At 32.7% G+C, this 20,774-nt stretch overlaps 1 protein-coding gene across 1 annotated transcript in view; it reads right to left on the minus strand.

Moving 5' to 3' along the window:
* LOC117168981 overlaps positions 1 to 19,554 on the minus strand; it is a 247,487-nt gene extending 227,933 nt beyond the window's left edge. The window contains exon 1 of the mRNA XM_033354999.1: positions 19,250 to 19,554. Within this exon, the coding sequence (XP_033210890.1) occupies positions 19,250 to 19,331 (82 nt within the window). The 5' untranslated portion in view covers positions 19,332 to 19,554. The remainder of the gene's footprint in view (positions 1 to 19,249) is intronic.
* Between the last annotated feature and the right edge of the window lie 1,220 nt (positions 19,555 to 20,774).

The raw sequence follows: 20,774 nt of genomic DNA on the forward strand, positions 1-20,774 counted from the left end.
CTCAGCTATCTCACGCACTTTTAATCTGCGGTCTTCCAGCACTATTTGATGGATTTTTTCGATCGTACCTGGAGTTGTGACCTCAACAGGGCGTCCTGAGCAGTGTGCTCTGAAACCTAAACTAACATGGCGATCGGGCTGAAACTATAGCTACAAGCTATCTAAGGATGGTACTATAGAACGCCACCTCAAGGTGATAATAACAAAAATAAATTTATTGTGCTAAATAAAAATTGTATGAATATGAACTATTTTGAGGTTTTAATTGTTTTTCAGTTCTCTTTCATTCCGACTATGTAGGTCTCTGTCGTACCGATGCTGTCGGTACCACTCAAGAATAATTATGGGAGATAATTGTAACACACATAACCTCGAAATACACACACATACGCGTGAAATTTAGCAAAATAAATTTTTTTTAAATTAAACCCCAAAAAAAAGTGCGATGACGCCCGTTAGTATGTTCGCTATCATTCCCCAGATTTCGAAGACAAAATCTTTATTATTGTAGGGAAAAAAACGAGGGAATATAACACTGATAAAACCACTGCTAATTCCAAAACGCCACACAAATTAATCAAATTTTATTTTTTTAATCAACCCACAAAAAAGTGTGCGGGGACGTCCGTTAGCATGTTCGCTATCATGTCCCGAATTTTTACGAAAAAATATTTATTATTCTAGAAAAAAACCCGGGGAAACTTAAAACTGGTAAAATCGATAATTTTCTAACTATCACATGCCCTTAATTAATAATAAGAAACACAGATGTAAAACTTTTAAATCGATATCATTAATAGATTTCCAGATTGCAATACTTGTATCTTAAAATTATTTCCAAAAGCCCCCCCAACCCCTCTTTTTATACGACTTCTCTAGAAAAAAGTGAGTTCCTGTGACACTCACCCCTAGCCACGCTCTTCCATCATTTCAGAGGTACCACCTTTTTTATGCTCCTTCTCTTGAGAGTTACCTGAGCGGCACGCGCCCCCACCCAACCTCTCCACTCTTGCCATGCCCTCTCACATCAGTTTAATACTTTTTTTCTCCTGGGGAAAGTGACTCCCCCGGTTAACCTCTTCTCTAGAGTCTAGAATAGATTGATTTTGACGACACACCCCTTCTCGCTTTTTAGAGATCACCCCATCTATATACCCCTTCTTTGGAGGAAAGTGACTTTGGCGACCCCCAACTCCCAAACCTCGGTGTTCTAGCCTTTCTCTGAGGAGAGTGACTTCAGCGAGACCCACCCTCAGTCACCCCTTCTCCCTTTCCAACCCTCCTGATTCCGTTTTTATGCCCCTTCTTTGGTGGAGAGTGACTTGGGCTACAAATAACTCCAATGACAATGGAGAAACCTTCCCATTTTCCAGCTATTCCCTAATTTTTCTTGTAAAAAATTTCCTATATCGTAATCAACATTAAGCAATGATTTAAATTGAAAAAAAGTTTTAAAAATCGATATCTCGAAAACTATTAGAGATCTCGATTTAAAAGTTACAGATTAGTGTTTCCCCAAAATAACATAATAGGATTATAGGTCATAAGAATCCGCATTAAAGTTTATCGCCATATCGTAATCTTGCCAATTTCACTAAAGTACAAAGTGTAAATTACAATTTGTAGGAAAAACTTGTAATTACTTGTAGTAATTTGCAAAACTGTTTGAATAAGAGCCAAAATGGTGATTTCTTGTAGATTTATATCCATAGTTTTTGTTTTCAATTGTTAAGAATCGCAAAAATGACAATGAAATCCTCCTAAAAACTATAATTTTTTCCATTTTTGGACAACTTTCACAAAATTTTACATTAAAAATCTTATATAAAAAACTAAAATTTTCACATTATTATGCTTCATAGCACGTGATCGCATTTTTTTGTGAAAAGACATTTCCACCAGGGGTTGTCCAGTTTGAACTAGTAAATCAATCGAGCCAGCAGATGTTACTTCGCGTAAAATCGTAAATCACTATTACAATAGTAGGGTCTTACCTCCCAAGTATGGACCAAATGCAGCCGGAGGCAACACAACCATAGTATCCTGCTACGCACTTTCAGTAATCTTCCTACTGGCCGTGAATATTGACTCATTGTTAAAGCAAGAATAAATTTTGATTAAACATTACTTAAATTCAAATTTTTAGTTAAGTTTTATTCAATCAGAAGTAAATTTTAGGCAATCATAAGGATTATAATTATGTATTTTTGCGTAGTTAATTTCAAAATATGAACTCTATAAATTTGAAATGGTGAAAATTTTACTAATTGAATTAGTGATTGAATGATTCACTGTTGAAATCGTGATTTTTTGGCTTTTCACTATTGAATTAGTGGTCTTCTCCTGAAAAAATGTTGATAATTTCCAATTAGTGGATTTTATTTCACTATTATTTAGTCGTTTAATTCACTATTTAATAAGTGAAGTCGAGAACGAAGCCGTGATCACGTGATCGCGACTAATGGTGGACTCGCGCCAACCCGCGTTCACATCTCGTTTGCATCGATTACATTTGTCAGCTTGCATAATTTTTCTTTCTACGAGGGTAAACAAATTTTTAAACGCAGGTTAGTAATATTTTCCAGTTTATTATACTTTCATGTAGTTTCCCAGTGAATGGTGTCCTCATTATGTGGCGATATGTATATCGAGACGAAAACATTTGCTACAGAACATGAGCGCTGTGTTCGTTTTGAGGTTATGAAATTCAGCTTTCCATTCATTTCTATAGAAATACATGGAAAGCTGAATTGAGATTTTTCTTTAGCAAGTACGGTATCAACATAAATTAATTTAATTTTTAATATACATTATCGTTTAGTTCTATAACTTGTCTTGTAATATAGTTTACTGTTGGGGTTATTGGTTGACTCCAGCAAATATTTTATTTTACTGTGTAATTGGTGATTTTGACTACTAAATTAGTGATTTTCCACTAATTAAAAGTAGATCTCTCAAAACCACTATTTGCTTAGTGAAATCTCACTAACTGATTTAGTAAAATATTTTCACTAATTGAATGAGTAGTTTTTCACCAATCCGTAGTGATCTACCTCTCGCTAATTCAAATAGTGAAATTTCACTCATTCAGATTTAGGGAGAAGAGTCCAGAGGCATACTGCCGTCCAAACTAAAAAGATACATAAGTGACATTTTCATGAAAAATTAGTTTTTGGTATCGTTGGATTCGAAAGAGAAAGCTGCATCTAATTGTATTATTAAAATCTATTAATTATCCATATTTATTGCTAAAAACGATTGTTTATAAATGAGGAAAGTCGAAAAAGATGAAAAATACTACAGAAAAAGATACGCAAAGTACTTTGCGTGTCCTAAAATTTGTACAAGGAAGGCAATACGTCATCACCATACACATGAAAAATAACCTAAAAAACTTTGTGTCTTTTTTGCGTTGTAAAAGTGACCGAGTACGGCGCGAAGTGACAAACGAAAAGAATCGCATGCCTTTACGTATGTTCTCGATTTGTGAATGAGCTCGGACTCTGATCAGAAATTCACGGGAAATAAGTCCCGGATAAATTCGGCTATACACTAGCGACGGTCGTTCGGGTAATTTCGGAACAGCGACTAAATACACAGTGTCCCTTACGTATGTTTTGATGTTGAATCTTGAGGCTGCGCTCGAGCTCTTCGACAAAGACATCGTCCGCAAGTGACTTTTGTTCCTTTTGCCTTCTATTTTTGACTTGCCGCGACTAGCAAAACATCGCAGTCCATTTTCTAAAAGAAATTGTTTAAAAAATCAATTTTTATCGCAAAATATGAAAAAACACATTATTTTTATCCAAACAGCGTATCTTAATTACCCAAAATTTCATTCGATATTAAAGTTCTTTGGGCAAGAAGTTTTTCTCGATTTTCTCAGTTCGAGTCAGATTGGACTCACGTATCTTTTTAGTTTGTACGCAGTATAAGGCGACCTAGGTGCGAAAGTTGGGAAATATTTTTTAATGGCTTTAACCAATTTTTTAAAATTAACTCATGTCTGTAGAATATGATGGTCTAGTTTGGTTCACAAGTTGGTCAACATTCATGTTTGATATTCTTTTTAAAGCGAATACTTATTTTTGCCTGTTCCTTTTACGATTAAATAAATCTAAGTATTATCTTGTGTACATTTTTTAAATAAAAAAATGAAGAAGTTTGGCAACTCACTGTGTTTAAATATTTTAGTTTTTAGGGACACGCCACACCATGGATAACGAGATTGATAATGGGTTTCTTGGAGGTGGTTGCTTTTTTCAGGGTACTCCTTTCGTGGTTTGATAGAGTTAAGTAATATCTCGAAAGTACATGCTTTTTATTTTTTTTAGATTAAAAAATAAACAATTATGCAGTTTTTCTGTTTCAGGTTCGGCGTTCGTAAGAACGCGTCTTTTTTTGACAAGGATTTTTTTCGCAGATGGTTTCGCTGCTTGAATTTAAGCCCTACTTTCGCGATTCGATAGAGTTGAATAATAGCTCAAAAGAAAGTTCTTCTTTTAGGTTGTTGCTTCTTTCAGGATGTTCTTTTTATGGTTCGATAGAACTAAGTAATAGCTAACAAGAACTTTTTTTATAAAAGAAAAATAATTAATGCATTACGGTTACATTTTTGTGTGTGTCCTGTAAAGTTTGAGTTTTGGCAAGTACGTCCTTTATGTTCTTGGGCCCTTCATATTATAATCATTCAAACATGTTCGCGCAATTCATCTCAACTGATAAAAAACGTTATCTCACTTTTGCTTCCTCTTTGAAAAATAATATATTTAGAAAAGCTTTCTGAGAAGAGAAACAGGGTAAAAAATGAAGAGGGGAGTTTAGTGAAAGAGGCCTTTAACTGGATTCCCTTTTCTCGTCTTTGTAGTCATTTAAGCATTCCGTATGGAGGGTACGCCGGGCAATGACATTCTCCTTTATAAAGTCTGAACGTGCGCCAGTACGTCAGCGTCGGGAAAATCAAGTTCAATGCTGCATGAGACATGGGACTTGAAATAAGAATTAAAGTTCTGCACGTTTTCTTGCAACGCTGTTGGCGATAAAGTAACCTGTTCTCTACCAGGAGTGTGTCCTAAGACCTAAGCCCTATGGCCTATAGAGTATAGTCTATATTCTATAGTATATACTAAGGCTTTCACGTTTTCTTTACTCGAGCTCAGGCACGGGTACAAATGCACCTGGAAGCACGATACGCCCACAACCTCAACTATGCCAACACAAGCTTATACTGTTCTTTACCCCAGCTTCGAGATTTTCAAAGCAAATATCTCCGATTGATAAGTATTCTTAACGTCCTTTCTTTGTGTTTTTATATCCAGTGCATAGAAGTAAGTAGATGTAACATGAAAGAGAAAATAAATGTTGCAATGCCATTTAAATGAAGGTAAACTAAAGATATAAAATACTAAAATTAATAAGTAATAATCATTAATATTAATAAAATAATCAATTTTAAAGGTCCATTCTCTTTAAATTCCTTTTCGAGTTTCAAATAAGACTGAGGGCTTTCGAACTTCAAATTGCAAACAATTGGAATGCTACCTACTGCAAGGTTTTCTGATTCGAAAAGTTACTATTATGCCATTGCGCCAAATCCCTTTCGGGGTGAGATTCGCTCGATTTTCTAACCAGGGATCAGAAAGTTCATATATGAGAAAAGTGAGAAAGGGACTAGCACGAGGCAGTATGGGGGGGGGGGGGGCAGCAAAACTGCTCCGACCCAGGGCGCTGATCAATCTCTCTAACAAGCACTCCAGGCGAAGAGCTTCCTTCACAAAGTTATTACGTAAAAAGCTCTCCACCCGGGTCCATTAGTATCCAAAATCTTTCGGTTCAGGCTTCTCTAACTCTACTGATACTTTTCATCATGTATTTCTTATAACCTATTTAGCTTCCTTCATGTCCACATGCATTTCCTCATGTAAGCCCTTGTGTTGCTATGGCTTTTTATATCCTTTCGGATCAGGGTCTCCTTTAAACATTCCAACCATTCTTTCCTTGGTTTGCTTCCGGATGCGCTACCATTTATTTTACCACGATATACTTGTTTCTTCAGACTTTCTTTTTCATTCTACCAGCATGCCCATGCCATCTTAGCAAATTTCTTTCACATGTCAACTAGTGTCTCCTCCACACCACATTCTTTAAGGATTATATCATTACTGACTTTGTCCATTAGCGTTTTACCGCACACATTGCGCAGGTGTTTCATTCCAAATGCGTTAACTTTACTCATATCCTTTTCTTGATGTGCCCATTTCACGCTAAGGTAAAGCACATTGAAATCAAGTATAGAATTATATATCGCAATTGTATAGCTTTCTTTGCTATATTTTTACTTCTATTAATGGATTCTATCCTGCAGATAACCTTCCTACACCCTCGCTTATACGCCTGGCTATCTCTCCATTAATCTTTCTGTCATTAGTAAATAAGCTACGTAGATAGACGTAGTTATCAACTTGTTCTATTCTCACATCGTCTAAGGCAATTTTGCATACTCTGCCGTCCAAACTAAAAAGATACATAAGTGACATTTTTATGAAAGGTGAGTTTTTGGTATCGTTAGGATTCGTAAGTGAAAGCTGCATCTGTGTTAATAAAAATGATAAATTATAAATATTTATTGCAAAAAACGATCGATTATAAATAAAGTAGAAAAAGTTGAAATATACAATAGAAAAAGATACACAAAGTACTTTGCATGCCCTTACGTATGTTCTCGATTTGTGAATGAGCTCGGACTCTGATCGCAAATCCAAGGGAAATAAGTCCCGGCTAAATTTCACTGTACACTAGCGACAATCGTTCGGGTAAGTTAGGAACATGCTCTGAATATACAGTGTCCCTTACGTATGTTTTTTTGTTGTATTTTGAATCTTCGGGCGAGCTCATCGACAATGGCATCGTCCGCAAGTGATTTTGTATTCATTGGCTTGTATTTTTGACTTTCCGGGACTAGTAAAACATCGCAAGTTCATTTCCTAATAAAAAATGTTTAAAAAATCCCTTTTTATTGCAAAATATGAAGAAGTACATTATTTTTACACAAATAATATCTTAATTATGCGAAGTTTTATTCGATATTAGAGTTATTTGGGCAAACAGTTTTTCTCGATTTTCTCAGTTCGATTGAAATTGGACTCGTATTTTTAGTTTGAACGGCAGTACTGTTTTCTCAACTTTTCTTTCAAACACCATAATTTTTGTTTTATTCACGTTACTTTTCAGGTTCACGTTCTTCATACTAATATTCAGTCTGCTCAACGTTCTCTGCAAGAACGTGTTTCCATTTCGTCGCTTTCTACTTTCAAAAATTTCAAAGTAGACATGGCAAAATGTTTTTTTGTTTTATTGATTAAATTTTTTTAACAAATTCATATTCAAATATTATACACGTATAAAAGAGAATGAAATGCAAGAATAAATTAATAGGTATAGCTGTATCCAAAATTTATTTAAGAAAACAGTTAAGGTTGAATTTATACATAAAATGTTCCCAAAATCTTAAATTGTTGATGTAGTTTATAAAAAGCTTATGTACTGAATCTAATTATTTGGGGCAAATATAATTTTTTTACAAAATGGTGGTTTACTGTTAAAGCTGCGGTAGAGGCTAACTCACCGTGCCTATACTCTATTGCGATTCGGCGGACTAACCAATTTAAAAAAATTAAACACAATCTCATGTTTCTAATTAAGCCAACAAAACTAACAATGTTTTTAAAGAGCAAATAAAAAATATTTTTAAATGCAAAATCGATACCACCACCAAAGTTAACTTTTCATGTTTTCGAGATAAAATTCTGTAAAACCAGAAAAGCTTCGAAAGTGATAAAGAAAGTTTCAAAAGCCGAATTTTCCCAATAGTTGGTAGAATTGGTAAAATACCCAAAATTATGCTTTAAATAAGAAAAAAAAAAGATAAAAAATATGGCCATTTTTATATGAAGAATTACGATTGGTTTTTTTTTCAGGGAATTTTTGTTTACCTAGTAGATAATTCGTATATTTAGACAAATGGAATCACTCAAAGAGAAAAGTTTCAATTTTGAGATAGTCTGGTCTCTTAAAGTTGATTAATTCGATTTTGAAAATTGATGTTTTCTCAATTTTCAATTTGAAAAGTTGGCAACTTTTAATTAAGTCAGAAACATTAAAACTATGAAAGTATACTTATTATAAGCTATAGATCTACACACCAGGATTAAAGTGAAAACACTGATTTAAAATTATGATTCAACCTCGGATTCAACAGACATTCATTGAAGGTGATAAAAGGGAGTGATTGCAACAACTTATCTACACCAATTAGGAACAAAAATAAAGTGCGCCTCGAATCAATCAAAACTTTGACTCTTCCAATGAATTATTCAGTAGACTCTGCAGCAAAGAAATAAATTTGCTATGCCTAACGCAGGAATTGATTTCTAGCAGACAGTGATAAAAATGAAATAATAAATATAAAATAAGTCTAATTTATCAATCAAGCTTGTTAATTAGCTAAAATAAAGGAAAATTGATTAATTACACGCTAACAACTTTATAATCTACTGATGAAAGGCAACCGATTTGGATAGGAAGGACTATCAATCATGCGTCTTGATCATCATTAACAGTTTTTTTTTCACAATTGCTACACTTTCTTTTCAGCTGCAGTAGAGTGTACAACCTCGAGAGGAAATGTGGAGTAGATATAATTTGTTTGATGTGTTTTACGGTGTACCCAGTTGGACTCGTTATGCCCCGATAAAACGAATCTGTGTTTTAAAGTGGGCCGGGGGAGAGTTGCTGAGTCCCCTCGATCTCGTTCGACTTAAACAAGATATTTTTATGTGACGCACAGGATAAACGAGTTGTTCACCTCCCTGCTCTCTTTGTTCAAGCCTTATACGATTTTATTGGCACGGTAATCCAGTGCGAACAAATGTGTGGGCATACATTTTATTAGAATTGAAGACATGAAGACCCGTGCATTTGACGCAAACCCGTTAAAAATCAAAGGTGATTCCTTTCCACTTCAAAAGTATGATGTTCTAAATTTAAACCACTCAAGCACTTGAGCAGAATGAAATTGAATGGAGAAGCGGAGATAAAAATTAGCCAATTTTACTCGCCTAAAGTTAAGGCATTTAGTTTCCTCCTAGAAGTTCTCCCTTAGCAAATGTAGTTATGTGAAATATAACAAGTTCTGTTTGGCTAAGTTTGAATTTTTTTCTATGAACATTGATATCGGAAATGACTAATAAAAATTACTAATTTTTATTAGTCATTTCCGAGAACTACCAACTCATTAGTGCATATATCTAAATATAACCATTGTCAAGTCGTTGATGCAGAAAAAGAGAATATTATTTTGTTACTCAAACAGACTTTCAAGAATAGGAGAGAGTGGATTTCAAAGAAGACACCAGCTATCGCGGAAATTCACGAGAAGTTATCAGATTTTTCGATTATAACGGAGAAATGGTTAGTTTATAATAAATATATATGAGAAACTCGCTTCAGTTTTTTATATTGCAACAGGGATTACAGTGGTTCATCAGCTCAATTTTAGGGGAAATAGGGGATTTTGAATTTGAAAAAAGGGTCTCTAGTTTTAACTGTTGTTATTTAATTTATAGTTTTCTTCGCTGCGATAAATGCCACATATTAAGAATAAATCTCATTGTGCAATTTAAAAAATGATTTAAAGTGAAGTCTTAGAAATAAATATTTTGCACTTAATACTTTTAATGTTATTACTTTAAAACTTTTGATAGGTTTAAAATTTTGCTGTTTTTCTCATACTGGAAAAAAATTAAATACAAAGACTATGATGCAATTTAGATAAATTTACGAAGAACCTAGTAAAATCAACTTAAATTCCCGTTAATTTTACTAGTATTCTCGCGAATTTAACTAAACTTGTTTTAGTCATTGCATTTTGTTCATCTTTTTTCTAGGTGTGTTTGAAATAAGGCGGGATTAGTCAAATTTGCTGATAATTAGTTCAATTTAACTAATTCAGATTTAACGAGTAGAATTCCAACCAAAAAGATTGCTTTTTTACCAAAAGATGAATTTTTTGCACCGAAAGGACTAATTCTAGATATTCACAAAATTCTCCGTCTTCCTGGGCCTCAATGTCAGTGATTACTCGGGTGTTCCAAAAACTCGACTTTCGATTTTTAGTGATTTGTCCCCCATCCCATTTTTTTGCGACAAAATAAATTCGTTTTTTCAAATCAGTAACATGGGGTGTTATATGGGAAAAGCTACGTTTCGGAAAAATGTTCTACCCAATAACTTTTTACTTTGACCACCCAACAACCCCCTTTTTTTACCTCAAAAGTTCCTTAATTATTTTTATTCGATAAGTAACAAGTTTTGAAATCTTTTTTTAAAACTAATTTTAAATTGTTTGAACAATATATGTATATTCTTATTGTATTATATATTTATTGGCTATCCATATTATATTCGTGAGACGTGGCCATAGGTGAGATTTACGGCAATTTACTAGGAGCCAGTGTCATTTCCATAGGTGGCAGTTCCCAGTGGAACCTTGCAATAGCTTTTTAATGTATTCTGTACAAAATTATATACAGATATATAATAATTTTAATATTTTTAAACATATTTTGCATTTACTTGAACAATTTATATTTGTATAATTTTTTTCCACCAAATCGTAATAAGTTAGTATATTCTGGAATTAATGACACAATTAATAAATATTAAGAGTAATATTTGTTGAAAAATAATTGCAAACTATCTTGCACAATAAATCGAGGCGTCCCAACGGTAGGATGCCAACGCAAACGACACAACTTGACGGTACTTAAACAAAAATATAAATAATAAAAGGCTAACCGAGAGGATATCGCCAGAAAAGTCTTGATCGCGGAATCGAGCAAGATGAAGCTAGAAGTTGGCCAAAACTAAAAGATGATCGCTCACTTCATTGTATCATGAAAGTGCTATCTCGGGCGTGAAAAGCATAAAGATAGAATAGGTACATAGCCCGAGATAGATTTTTCATGATTTGATGAAGCGAGCGAGTACCTTTTAGTTTTGGCCAACTCCTAGCTTCATCTTGTTCAATTCCGCGAGCAAGACTTTTCTGGCGCTAACTTCTCGGTTAGCTTTTTATTATTTATATTTTTGGTTAAGTATCATCTAGTTGAACGCGTGCGTTGGCATCCTATCATTAGGACGCCTCGAAATATTTCTCTGAAAATTCGTTGATTGTGTAATTAATTCTATAAAGCAATAACTTTTCACTATTTACGGAAAAAATTTAAAACAAATGAAAATTGTTTAAACAATTACCAATTATGTTAAACAGCAAATATTAGTCATGAAAATCATCAATTTAAAATTTACCCCGAAAAATAATAAATTTCACGTTTTACAAGGGAAAAATTGTTTTAACAAAAAATAATTGTTAAAATAATTTAAAATTAGTAATAAACTACTAGAAAAGTTGGCATTTATCGAATAAAAATAGTTGATGTTCAATTTCTTTTTAAATACTGTCTGGCATTAATTTGACATAAAACTGCTTTTTTTCATTTTTGGGGCATTTGCCGGGTACAATACAAGGACGTTGGGGAGGGGGGTCGAAATTGAAAGTTATTTCGTGGAAATTATTCCTTGAATATTCTCTAAGAGATGACTAAACTTTAATTTACAAAAAGTTAATAACAAGTACTTATCCCATTTAAAACCTCATGTCAATTTCGAAAGCCTGGGACACGGTTTATTGTTGACTAATTTAAAAAACAAAAAAAAGGAATGTATTTTTCCATAGAATGATAAAATTGGGGAGCGATCGATCACCAAAAATCGGAAGTCGAATTTTCACAAGACTAAATTTGGACTAATTAGTTATGCTGAAAGAGACAGCATTTTTTTACTGATGTAGATGTATCTTCAGTTATAAAAAAAGCATTGAGTGAATAAAACCTTTTCCGAGGTGTAAGATATTAATTTTTAAATTAAAACATATTTTCAGTGGTGAAGACTTGCAAATAGAAAATTAAAATTTACTAGCGTGCGGATGGAATTTCCTTAAGAAAATAATTTTTGATGGAAAATATTTATTAAGTGGAATTTCTCTTTCCGATCTATTTAATTCAGTCTAATGTTAACGTATTCTTAATATGTGAATTAAGTAAGTATGCACGTGTAAGAGAAAATACACACATTATTTCTCTAAACTGCATCCGGCAGAGCTCTAGTTTTTTGTGTAATGTATCGCATCCTTAACTTCTCTTCTTGTATTTAATGTCGACTCCACGACTTTATAGTCTGGCATTGAATTGCTTTTCGAGTCTGTCTTTCACTGTTAGATATTAATGTGTAACTCTAAATGACGATCTCAATAATTTCAATAAAAATCACTTCCTCATGTACGCAAACGCACTTCAATTTCTGTAATCAAATAAATTTCTACTTGTCCCCAAGGAAGAAATCTACTTGCTTTAAATAATCTTTTAACAAGTGCAGGTAACAATTAAAAAAAATTTAATTATTAAATTTTTTATGAAAAGCATATATTTTAAAATATATGACTTCAAACTTTATGACCAAGAGCAATTTTAAATCAATTTAATATAATTTAACTGGAGTTGATGTAGTTAATATTTACAGGTTGGTCGAAAAACTTAATTTTCAAAATTCCCTGACTACTCTCAGACCAATTTTTGATTTTCCCTGACAATTATTATTCAAAGACTAGAATTTTAATCTTTTAACGTTTTTAACATATTATCTTTTATACGCGAGATAAAACAATTTCAAATTAAAATTAAAATTTATTTTCCTTGATAGATATTTAAAGTGGCTATTGTAGAAATCTCTAATTTTTGGCAAATTTCTTTTTATATCCCTGACTTTCCCTTAGCAATAAAATGCCCTGACTTCTCACTGATTCCCAGGTTTTTCCTGACCTACGGTTCCTGTAGTTAATAAGATATCAATTTACTTTTAAATATATAATTTTTGTAAAGATTTTTGGGGTAGTCAGGAGTTTTATTATTATGGAGAAAATTGCGAGGATAATATTAAGATAAAGGGAAACTAAAAAAGATCAAATGTCACTTTCACATAGATGGTTGTTCCTGAATGAGCCACAAAACCAAGCACAAAACGAATCCTGGGGTCTAGTGTTTTCTCTTCATATAACGTGAAATATGATCCTATTAAAGTTACAAGCTGCTGGTAAATCGCTGTAAGCAAGTACATATCCGCTATACGCAATTACACATGTTCCACTCGACCTGTGAACGGAAGAGCATGACAACGGAAACAACGGAATACACTTTTTACGAGGAAAAAGCATAATATACACTGCCAGAAGTTTTTCCGGGATTTTTCTGAAAATGTTCGGGAACATAATAACGTTAACATTTCAAAGGAAAAATTTCGGAATTTACGTAAAAGTTACAGATAACATTCAGGAAAAGTTAAGGAATTTTTCGTACTACACATGAGGGGGGAAACTCACAAAAGTTCGCAGGTTTCTTTCTCTTAAAGTTATGAAATGTATTATAAAATACTGTATGGAAATTTTCGGGAAAATTCGGGAATTTGCCGAAAAGTTAGGAAATTTATTTTAAAAATTAATTTGAGGTTGATCACATGCCAGAAAGACAACGTAATGTTCATGCTTATGTATACCTACAAACTTAAAATTGATTTTAATACCTTAGAATAGTCGGAGCAACAAGTGTTGGGCCTCACGCATTAAAAAAATGGCTTATTTTGCGCCTATCGTAAATGATCAACTAATTAGTACATCGGCCCCCATCCGAGTACAACCGAGCCAAGCGCTGCTTAACTTCAGTGATCGAACAAAAAGCCTCAAACAATTCCATCTATACAAGCGGAAAATTGTAGAGCACCTGAATGAAAATCCAATTAGAATTCGAAACTTATAAAAACTTATGATCAATAATTAATATAATCGATATTAAATAAAAGATAATTCATTCTTTCAAATAATAAAAAATATATTAAAGTTGTTTACTGAATAGATTGGAAATCAATCATTTTTTACTCGACGATTCGTACGAATTGAGAGAGTATTAGTTTCCTCTTTAATCCACCCCAATTTAAAGTATTTTTACCTCCTGAAAGAGCTGACAGTCTTTAGCACCAGCACTGTGTAATAAATATCAAATAAAGGATGTATTTAGATAAAGGAAATAATTTCTATTCCCTGAGGATCTTTAGCTTTAGCTGACAGAGGTTGTGTTTATATCTTCGCGTGTATCGAAATGTTGCCTCTTCTTGAAAAGGGATCCGCTATTTTATTAGGCGTACCTCCCACTGATTGTGATTTGTGAGCTGAACAGGCGAGTAACTAAGCACTCGGGAAATCTAACTCCAGGCTATTTCAGATTCTGTATCTCTTCTATTGAGATCTTAAACTCAGGGGAAGAGGCTAAGTCTGGACTCTGGATGGTACAGTAAAAGTGAGCATTTAAGCTAAACATATCATTTTTAAAGCTCTAGTTCTTTTCCTATAATTTTTACCCAGTACTAAGAGCAATAATGATAATCATTTAGAGGCAAAAATAATTTAGGTTTGATTTATCTCAGTGATAAATTGATCTGAAATAAATCGATGTAGGTGTTATATATTTCGAAAGGATAACAGATGAACGAATATAACATTCTTTAAAAAAGGGTGAAGTTTACAAAAACATCTATTCAGAACAACTTTTTTCTAAAAAATTTTATAGACGGAATGACCCTTTTAAACCTAGGCGTTTCATGACTGATAAGCAATGATAAGATATCAGTGATATCTATCCGTCCAGTTTTCAAGTGCATTTCCATGGACGTTGACACTTTAGTTTAAAAAAATGACAATTCAGATTATTTACCATTGATGATCTTCTATTGTTTGTAATTACATATTCTGATAGTATATAGAAAACAGGTCAATTCCGTAATAAATAATGAAGGAACGAAAAATGATTACATTTTTGTGGATTTAAGTGTAAGAAGACGTTCTGGCAGAGATGCTGGAATGTCTGCTTGAGGTAACATTCCAGTCCGATGTTTCAGCGTATCTCAAGCCACTAGCCTTTTAGTTACTGAATTTTCGTTCATGAATGAAGAAACTATCCTTTCTTTTATTATTTCTTCCTAGGACACAATTTGGGTACGAAAGTCAATAGAAACCCAAAAAAGTAAAAATAAAAATATTATGTACTTAATAAAGAAGTTTTTACTACTTGGAAAAAGCGAAAGGATTATTTATTTTAAGGCAGTGTCCAGTCGTCCCGAAAAAATTGGCTGAGTTGGAAATGGGGATGGACTACTCATGTTGGAATTTCGGGACAAATTTATGTCATCCCGAATTTAAGATTTCAATTATTAAAGATTTTATTGTGATATTTTATATCAAATTTAAGACTTGAATTTTATATAGAAAAAAGCGATAAAAGGGAAGTTATCGCAGAAAGAAGCAAGGCGAAGCGTATAAGGAAGCAAATTTTTGTACAATGGTATTAATAAAGAAAAATTCTCATAACTTAAAAATTTATAAACATCTCATATCGCTATAAACAATTTATTATCAGAAAACTTAATAATGTTTAGATGAGAAAAAATCAATGAAAAGAATTTTTCGATTGCTAATTGTTTATTTATACTACATAAGAAATAAAATTTTGTCAAAGAAAACTGATCTTTTAATCAAATAGTTTCATCCCAACATAAACTTATAGTATATCAAATGGTATGCCCATGAAACTTAATAGGCGAAGAAATTGTTTGGAACTTTACGAGTTGTTCATAAATTTGTAAGTTCCGACAATTTTTCGTTATTAAGATCATTCTAAAAGTAAATTACAAAAATTTGGGATGAAATAACTTTTTTCTAGAACAAACTGATACAGTGTAGAATATGTTTAAAAATTCGTTTATAATAATTAAATACAATTTATAATAGAACTTTTGTGATTTCTAAGCCTGTTTTGATTATTGCTGACTAACAATTACATAAAACGTGAAACTTTAATGTCTTATATATTTTTTTATGCAAAAACCAAGAAATACCTAATTTAATTTAGGCGCATTTATGAAAATAATCTTTGGCCACTTTTCACCCCGTCCTATAAATTATTTCTTTTTGTGATATCGTATCTGGTACTTTTTCTCCCTGGAACTTTTAACCCCATTCTACCTATTTATGAAAAACGAAACCTTACATTGTTTAAGAAATGTATCCTTAAGACGAATTTGTTCCCAAATATCCATTTCTGGACCACTGTGCGGCGGGTGTGAGTGAAACCGGATTACCCACAACTTAATTTTTTTAAGACCTATGATTATACCTTTCGCTGAATAATAAAATTTAAAGGTTATTTTCTTTTTCACAAATAATAAACTTCATTTTAAATCTGTTTGGTGCCGTGCAAGATTCTCAGTTTCGGAAATTTGGTTAGCTTCTTTAAAAAACCCGTGAAAAAACTTGACTTACAAAAGTTTGTGGTGGCAATTGGTTTAATAGGTCATATTTTCTAGCCCTCGAACAAGATTAAAGAAATCTTTCACACGAATACAATATATTTTTTGTCGTGCAGAATAATTTTGGTCAGAATTTCCATTTTTGTTGGGGAAAGGGTCCCGTAGTATTTTATTATAAACCAAACGAAAACTTGTTTGATTAGTTTTAGTAACTTCACTTACTTTATAAAAGTTGAAAAACTTATAAATAATTATCATTTCTATAACGTTTTCCGTCCAAGCATTTTATTTATTTATTTTTTTATGAGCGAGGGACTGCCCCACATTGCAAGGTGGGCAGAGCCCTCAAAATGTGACCAAAGGCCCCAAACTAAATCGTAACGAAAAGGTAGTTATAATCTATGCTGCTCAGGTCGTTGATTCCGAAATCCGTATAAAAACAATTAAAATGCAAAATTCAAAGTGGCGGATAGGTTTATTTTACAAATAAGGGATTAGCATGAAAATTTACTACCGGCGATTTTTGATATGAAAGGTCTAAGATAAATTTGTTATCAAAAAATTGTCGGCCACTGATTACAAATTTTGTAATAAAAATACCAAATTCAAAATATCGGAACCCGAAAAATCGGATAATTTTACCACAAAAAAATCGTAGAATCATCATAAAAGCCTGGTATGAGAAGTTTTCTCTAATACGCTGCAAATATTCATGATCAGCACTGATCAAATACTATTTATAATTGATAATAAATAAAATTCTAAATTTAACGGCAGTAGGCTAAACCTTAAATAAAGCCGTATGATTCATTGCATTATTCTTTACATTAATTAAGTATTTAGGATACTTAAAAATACCCTGGTGGAAAAATTTCCACAAAAATTACCAAAAACTAAAACTATTCTTACAGGAACCTAAAAAAAATGTAATACATTAAAACAATACAGGAAAGTACAATTTTTGTCTATTATTCTGATGAGATTTGTACTTTTTTCGTTCATTGCTGTGTTTTATTGCAACTTAACTTCCTACAAGAATTTAGAAAAAACGTAAGTTCATGAATCCTCAGGAATCTACATGTTTCGTAGCCAAACAGTTAAAAGTTGTTCTTTTTCGAACTAGGATGAAAAATATTTAGAATATTGCAATAAGATAACTTTATACTAGGAAGTGTAAATGATCATTACTACACAAAAGCGTCTATCTTTAAACTTTACAAGAAACTGTAAAATAGTCAAAGATAATAATCATTATTAAACAATAACTTAAATATATATTTTTCTCGAAAGCTACAGACGTAAGATTTTTAATTACTTAATAATGATTATTGACTTTTAATATTCTACAATTCCTTTAAATTATAAACATAGAAGCTTTTTTTATAATAGGGATAATTTCCACATCTTAATTTAGAATGATCTACTTGCAATATTCTAAAAATTTGTCATCCTAGGTCGAAAAAGAACAACTTTTTGGCTGCAAAACCTGTAGATTCTGTTAGGTGTTAATTCTTGTAATTTTACATTTTGTAGGAAATAAAAACCACAGTAAAATTCAGCACCATATAAATTGTACAAAAATGCTTAATTTTTTTTGTTATTGATTATATTTATTTTTCTCTTTGCTTTAAAATGCCGTTTGATTGATAGTAGATATCAAGGCAACATGTTCATGTAAAAAATGTTACATAACTACGTTTTCTGCTTTATCTGTAATTTATTACAATAGCAAAATTTATTGGCAAACATGTAATATTTTGTTTTAATGCATAAATTTCATCAATAAAGTACAAAAAATTATTTGTCACGGTAATTTACGTAAAATTCTATAGTAGTCTTTTGAAAATATTCTTATTTCACTAATTCTGCATGTAAGTTTAGAAAGTTGAATTTATCTTACAGATATATTTCGGATTTTACTAAGCCTGCAAGATTTATTCAATTTCTTCATGTTAATATTGAGTGGGAAGCTGCTAGAGCTGGAAATAGAAAATCGGAAAATACAAAACTATATTATAGGGTCCTCTTTCTTTAGCTAAAAAAAAAAGTGTTAAAATTTGACGCTAATTGCAAATATTGTACTACTGATGGACTGCTAATATTAGAACTTCATTTTAAAAGTTTTAACTTTATTATGGTAAACTTAAGAAATAGGACTTCCTTCTCCCCACTTCATGGGATGATAAATAGTTATTTATGGATTAAATGTATGGTTGTGCTTTATAGTACAAGAAGAGCAGGATAAAGATTATATACTTGAAGCATCAATACCTAATTTACATTCCTTCTTGGACTTAATTGTAAAAAAACGAAAAAATGGGCCGTATTTGTATTAGCAATAAATGTGTTAAGTAAACTGAAAGGGGGGGAAATGAATCAAATTGACACAAAACTCTTTCAAAGCAATTGTACATCCAATCATGAATGTAAAAAAAAACACCAACAATGTAAACAACTGAAAAAGGCAAAAAAGTTGCTCTAAAATTTCAAAAATCAGGAAAACGAAACAAAACTACACCACCTAAAGTGCAAAAAGAGCAGTCTAAACCTAACCTAGAAAACGTCAAAATTGCAACTTGCAGCCTTTCGTACTAAAAATAAATAATAAATTCCAGGCTACCACGCGAGTAGTCACCACGTGCCTAGGTTTCCGGCCCCCAGGCTATAATTTCTGCTTGACCGCGACTCGATTTCGCGTAACCGAGCGGCAGAGAGTGACAAAGAGCTACAAACTATATGTATACATCGAATACAAATGAAAATAATGATGCATTCTACTCACCAAAGAAGTCTTCCCAACTGACACTTCCATCCGAATCTGCACCATTCGCCGAGGCTGCTTCGACGTCTCCTTCGTTTTCCATTTAGATTTTCGATAATAAAAAATCCCAAACAAAATCCTCTTCCTCTTAACAACAAATATCCGATTGGCACTCTAGGAGGGGTTCGCTATACACAACACACATCACGATTGTCACAATTTGATTTTAATTCGCAATGATCGCGGACACTTGGCGAATTTTCATATTTGGAGCGATAATTGACGCGTTCTCCGAAGAGATGATGCGCGATCGGGTAAAGAACCGAGATCCCATACGTCAGACGGACTGAGTGGGACTGAACTCTAAAGAACAGAACAGAAGAACCGATGCGGGGAACTCGGTTTGGCACAGGAGAGCAGGGAGTATATTCGAACACTGGTGCACACATCGCTGCGTCTCGCGCAATGCACCAACTGTTCCGCTTCGATCTTTGCAACGTGGATCATTTCTTGTTTACACTTCAATATTTACTAGTTTACTCATTGTGTACACTTTTCTGACAATTGGTAGATTAATTTTTACCCTTCCGATATTTTGTTTGTTCAGTTGATTATTCTTATTGAAAAACGGATAATAAATAGAAATGCAAAACCGATAATGTCAAAAGAGACAACAATCAACAACAATGGCGGGTGTATTTTTCTTCAGAGGCAGAAGATTCTTTGCGGGGTATCAGCAAAGGAAAATGAATGGTGGAAACATGTCAAACATAGTTACATTTGACTTTTACAGTTTTACTGAGTGGCTGTAACATGTTTGTAAAATTCTTTGACTTTTCCCGAATTTTTTCCAGGCTAATTTCTCATTTCTCCTCAAAATTCTGATCTTGCAACGTTTTCAATAAAAAACATGTTTGTAAATACAATGAAACAATTTGAAATTTGTTAGGCATTTTCACTTCATCGCCAGCCAACGTCACATCGTCGTGTGCTGAGGGGAAAACAATATGGTACCAGATGAATGGAATAGTGATCTGATTTTTTTCATATATTACATTTCGTTCTGTAACTTTTTCCTATGATTGTTATGGAAAAATTACATGTTTCTGGTAAATTGGCAGTGATTATTAAAGGAATTTTACCAAAAATGAATAAAATTCACAATGAACTTGTAATTTTCCCTCAACAATCATAGGACATAAAAATACCAGTGATTTTTGTAGGAATTTTACACTAAAGTGTAACTGAAATAAAAATGTAATTTCACAACGTTTATGTAAGCTTCCAATGATTAGTGTAACTTCACACGAGGGGTGTAATACGTTTACAGCAGCGATGTAAAATTCCATAATCCTTGTAATTCCGCTGTTGAACACTTGATGGCTTTTGATAACCTGCGAGTCCTGCGAGTAAATTCAGTGCAAGATTGTGCAGAATTTTAGCGGCATTCGGATATATTTTAAAAATGAAATCGTCGATTGTGCTGGGTTGAGCGCATCGCAAAGGCAAAGCGCAATGTGTTTTACTTAAATAAATTTGTTCGCAT

The sequence above is a fragment of the Belonocnema kinseyi genome, chromosome 3, assembly GCF_010883055.1.
Source record: "Belonocnema kinseyi isolate 2016_QV_RU_SX_M_011 chromosome 3, B_treatae_v1, whole genome shotgun sequence".
NCBI lineage: Eukaryota > Metazoa > Arthropoda > Insecta > Hymenoptera > Cynipidae > Belonocnema > Belonocnema kinseyi.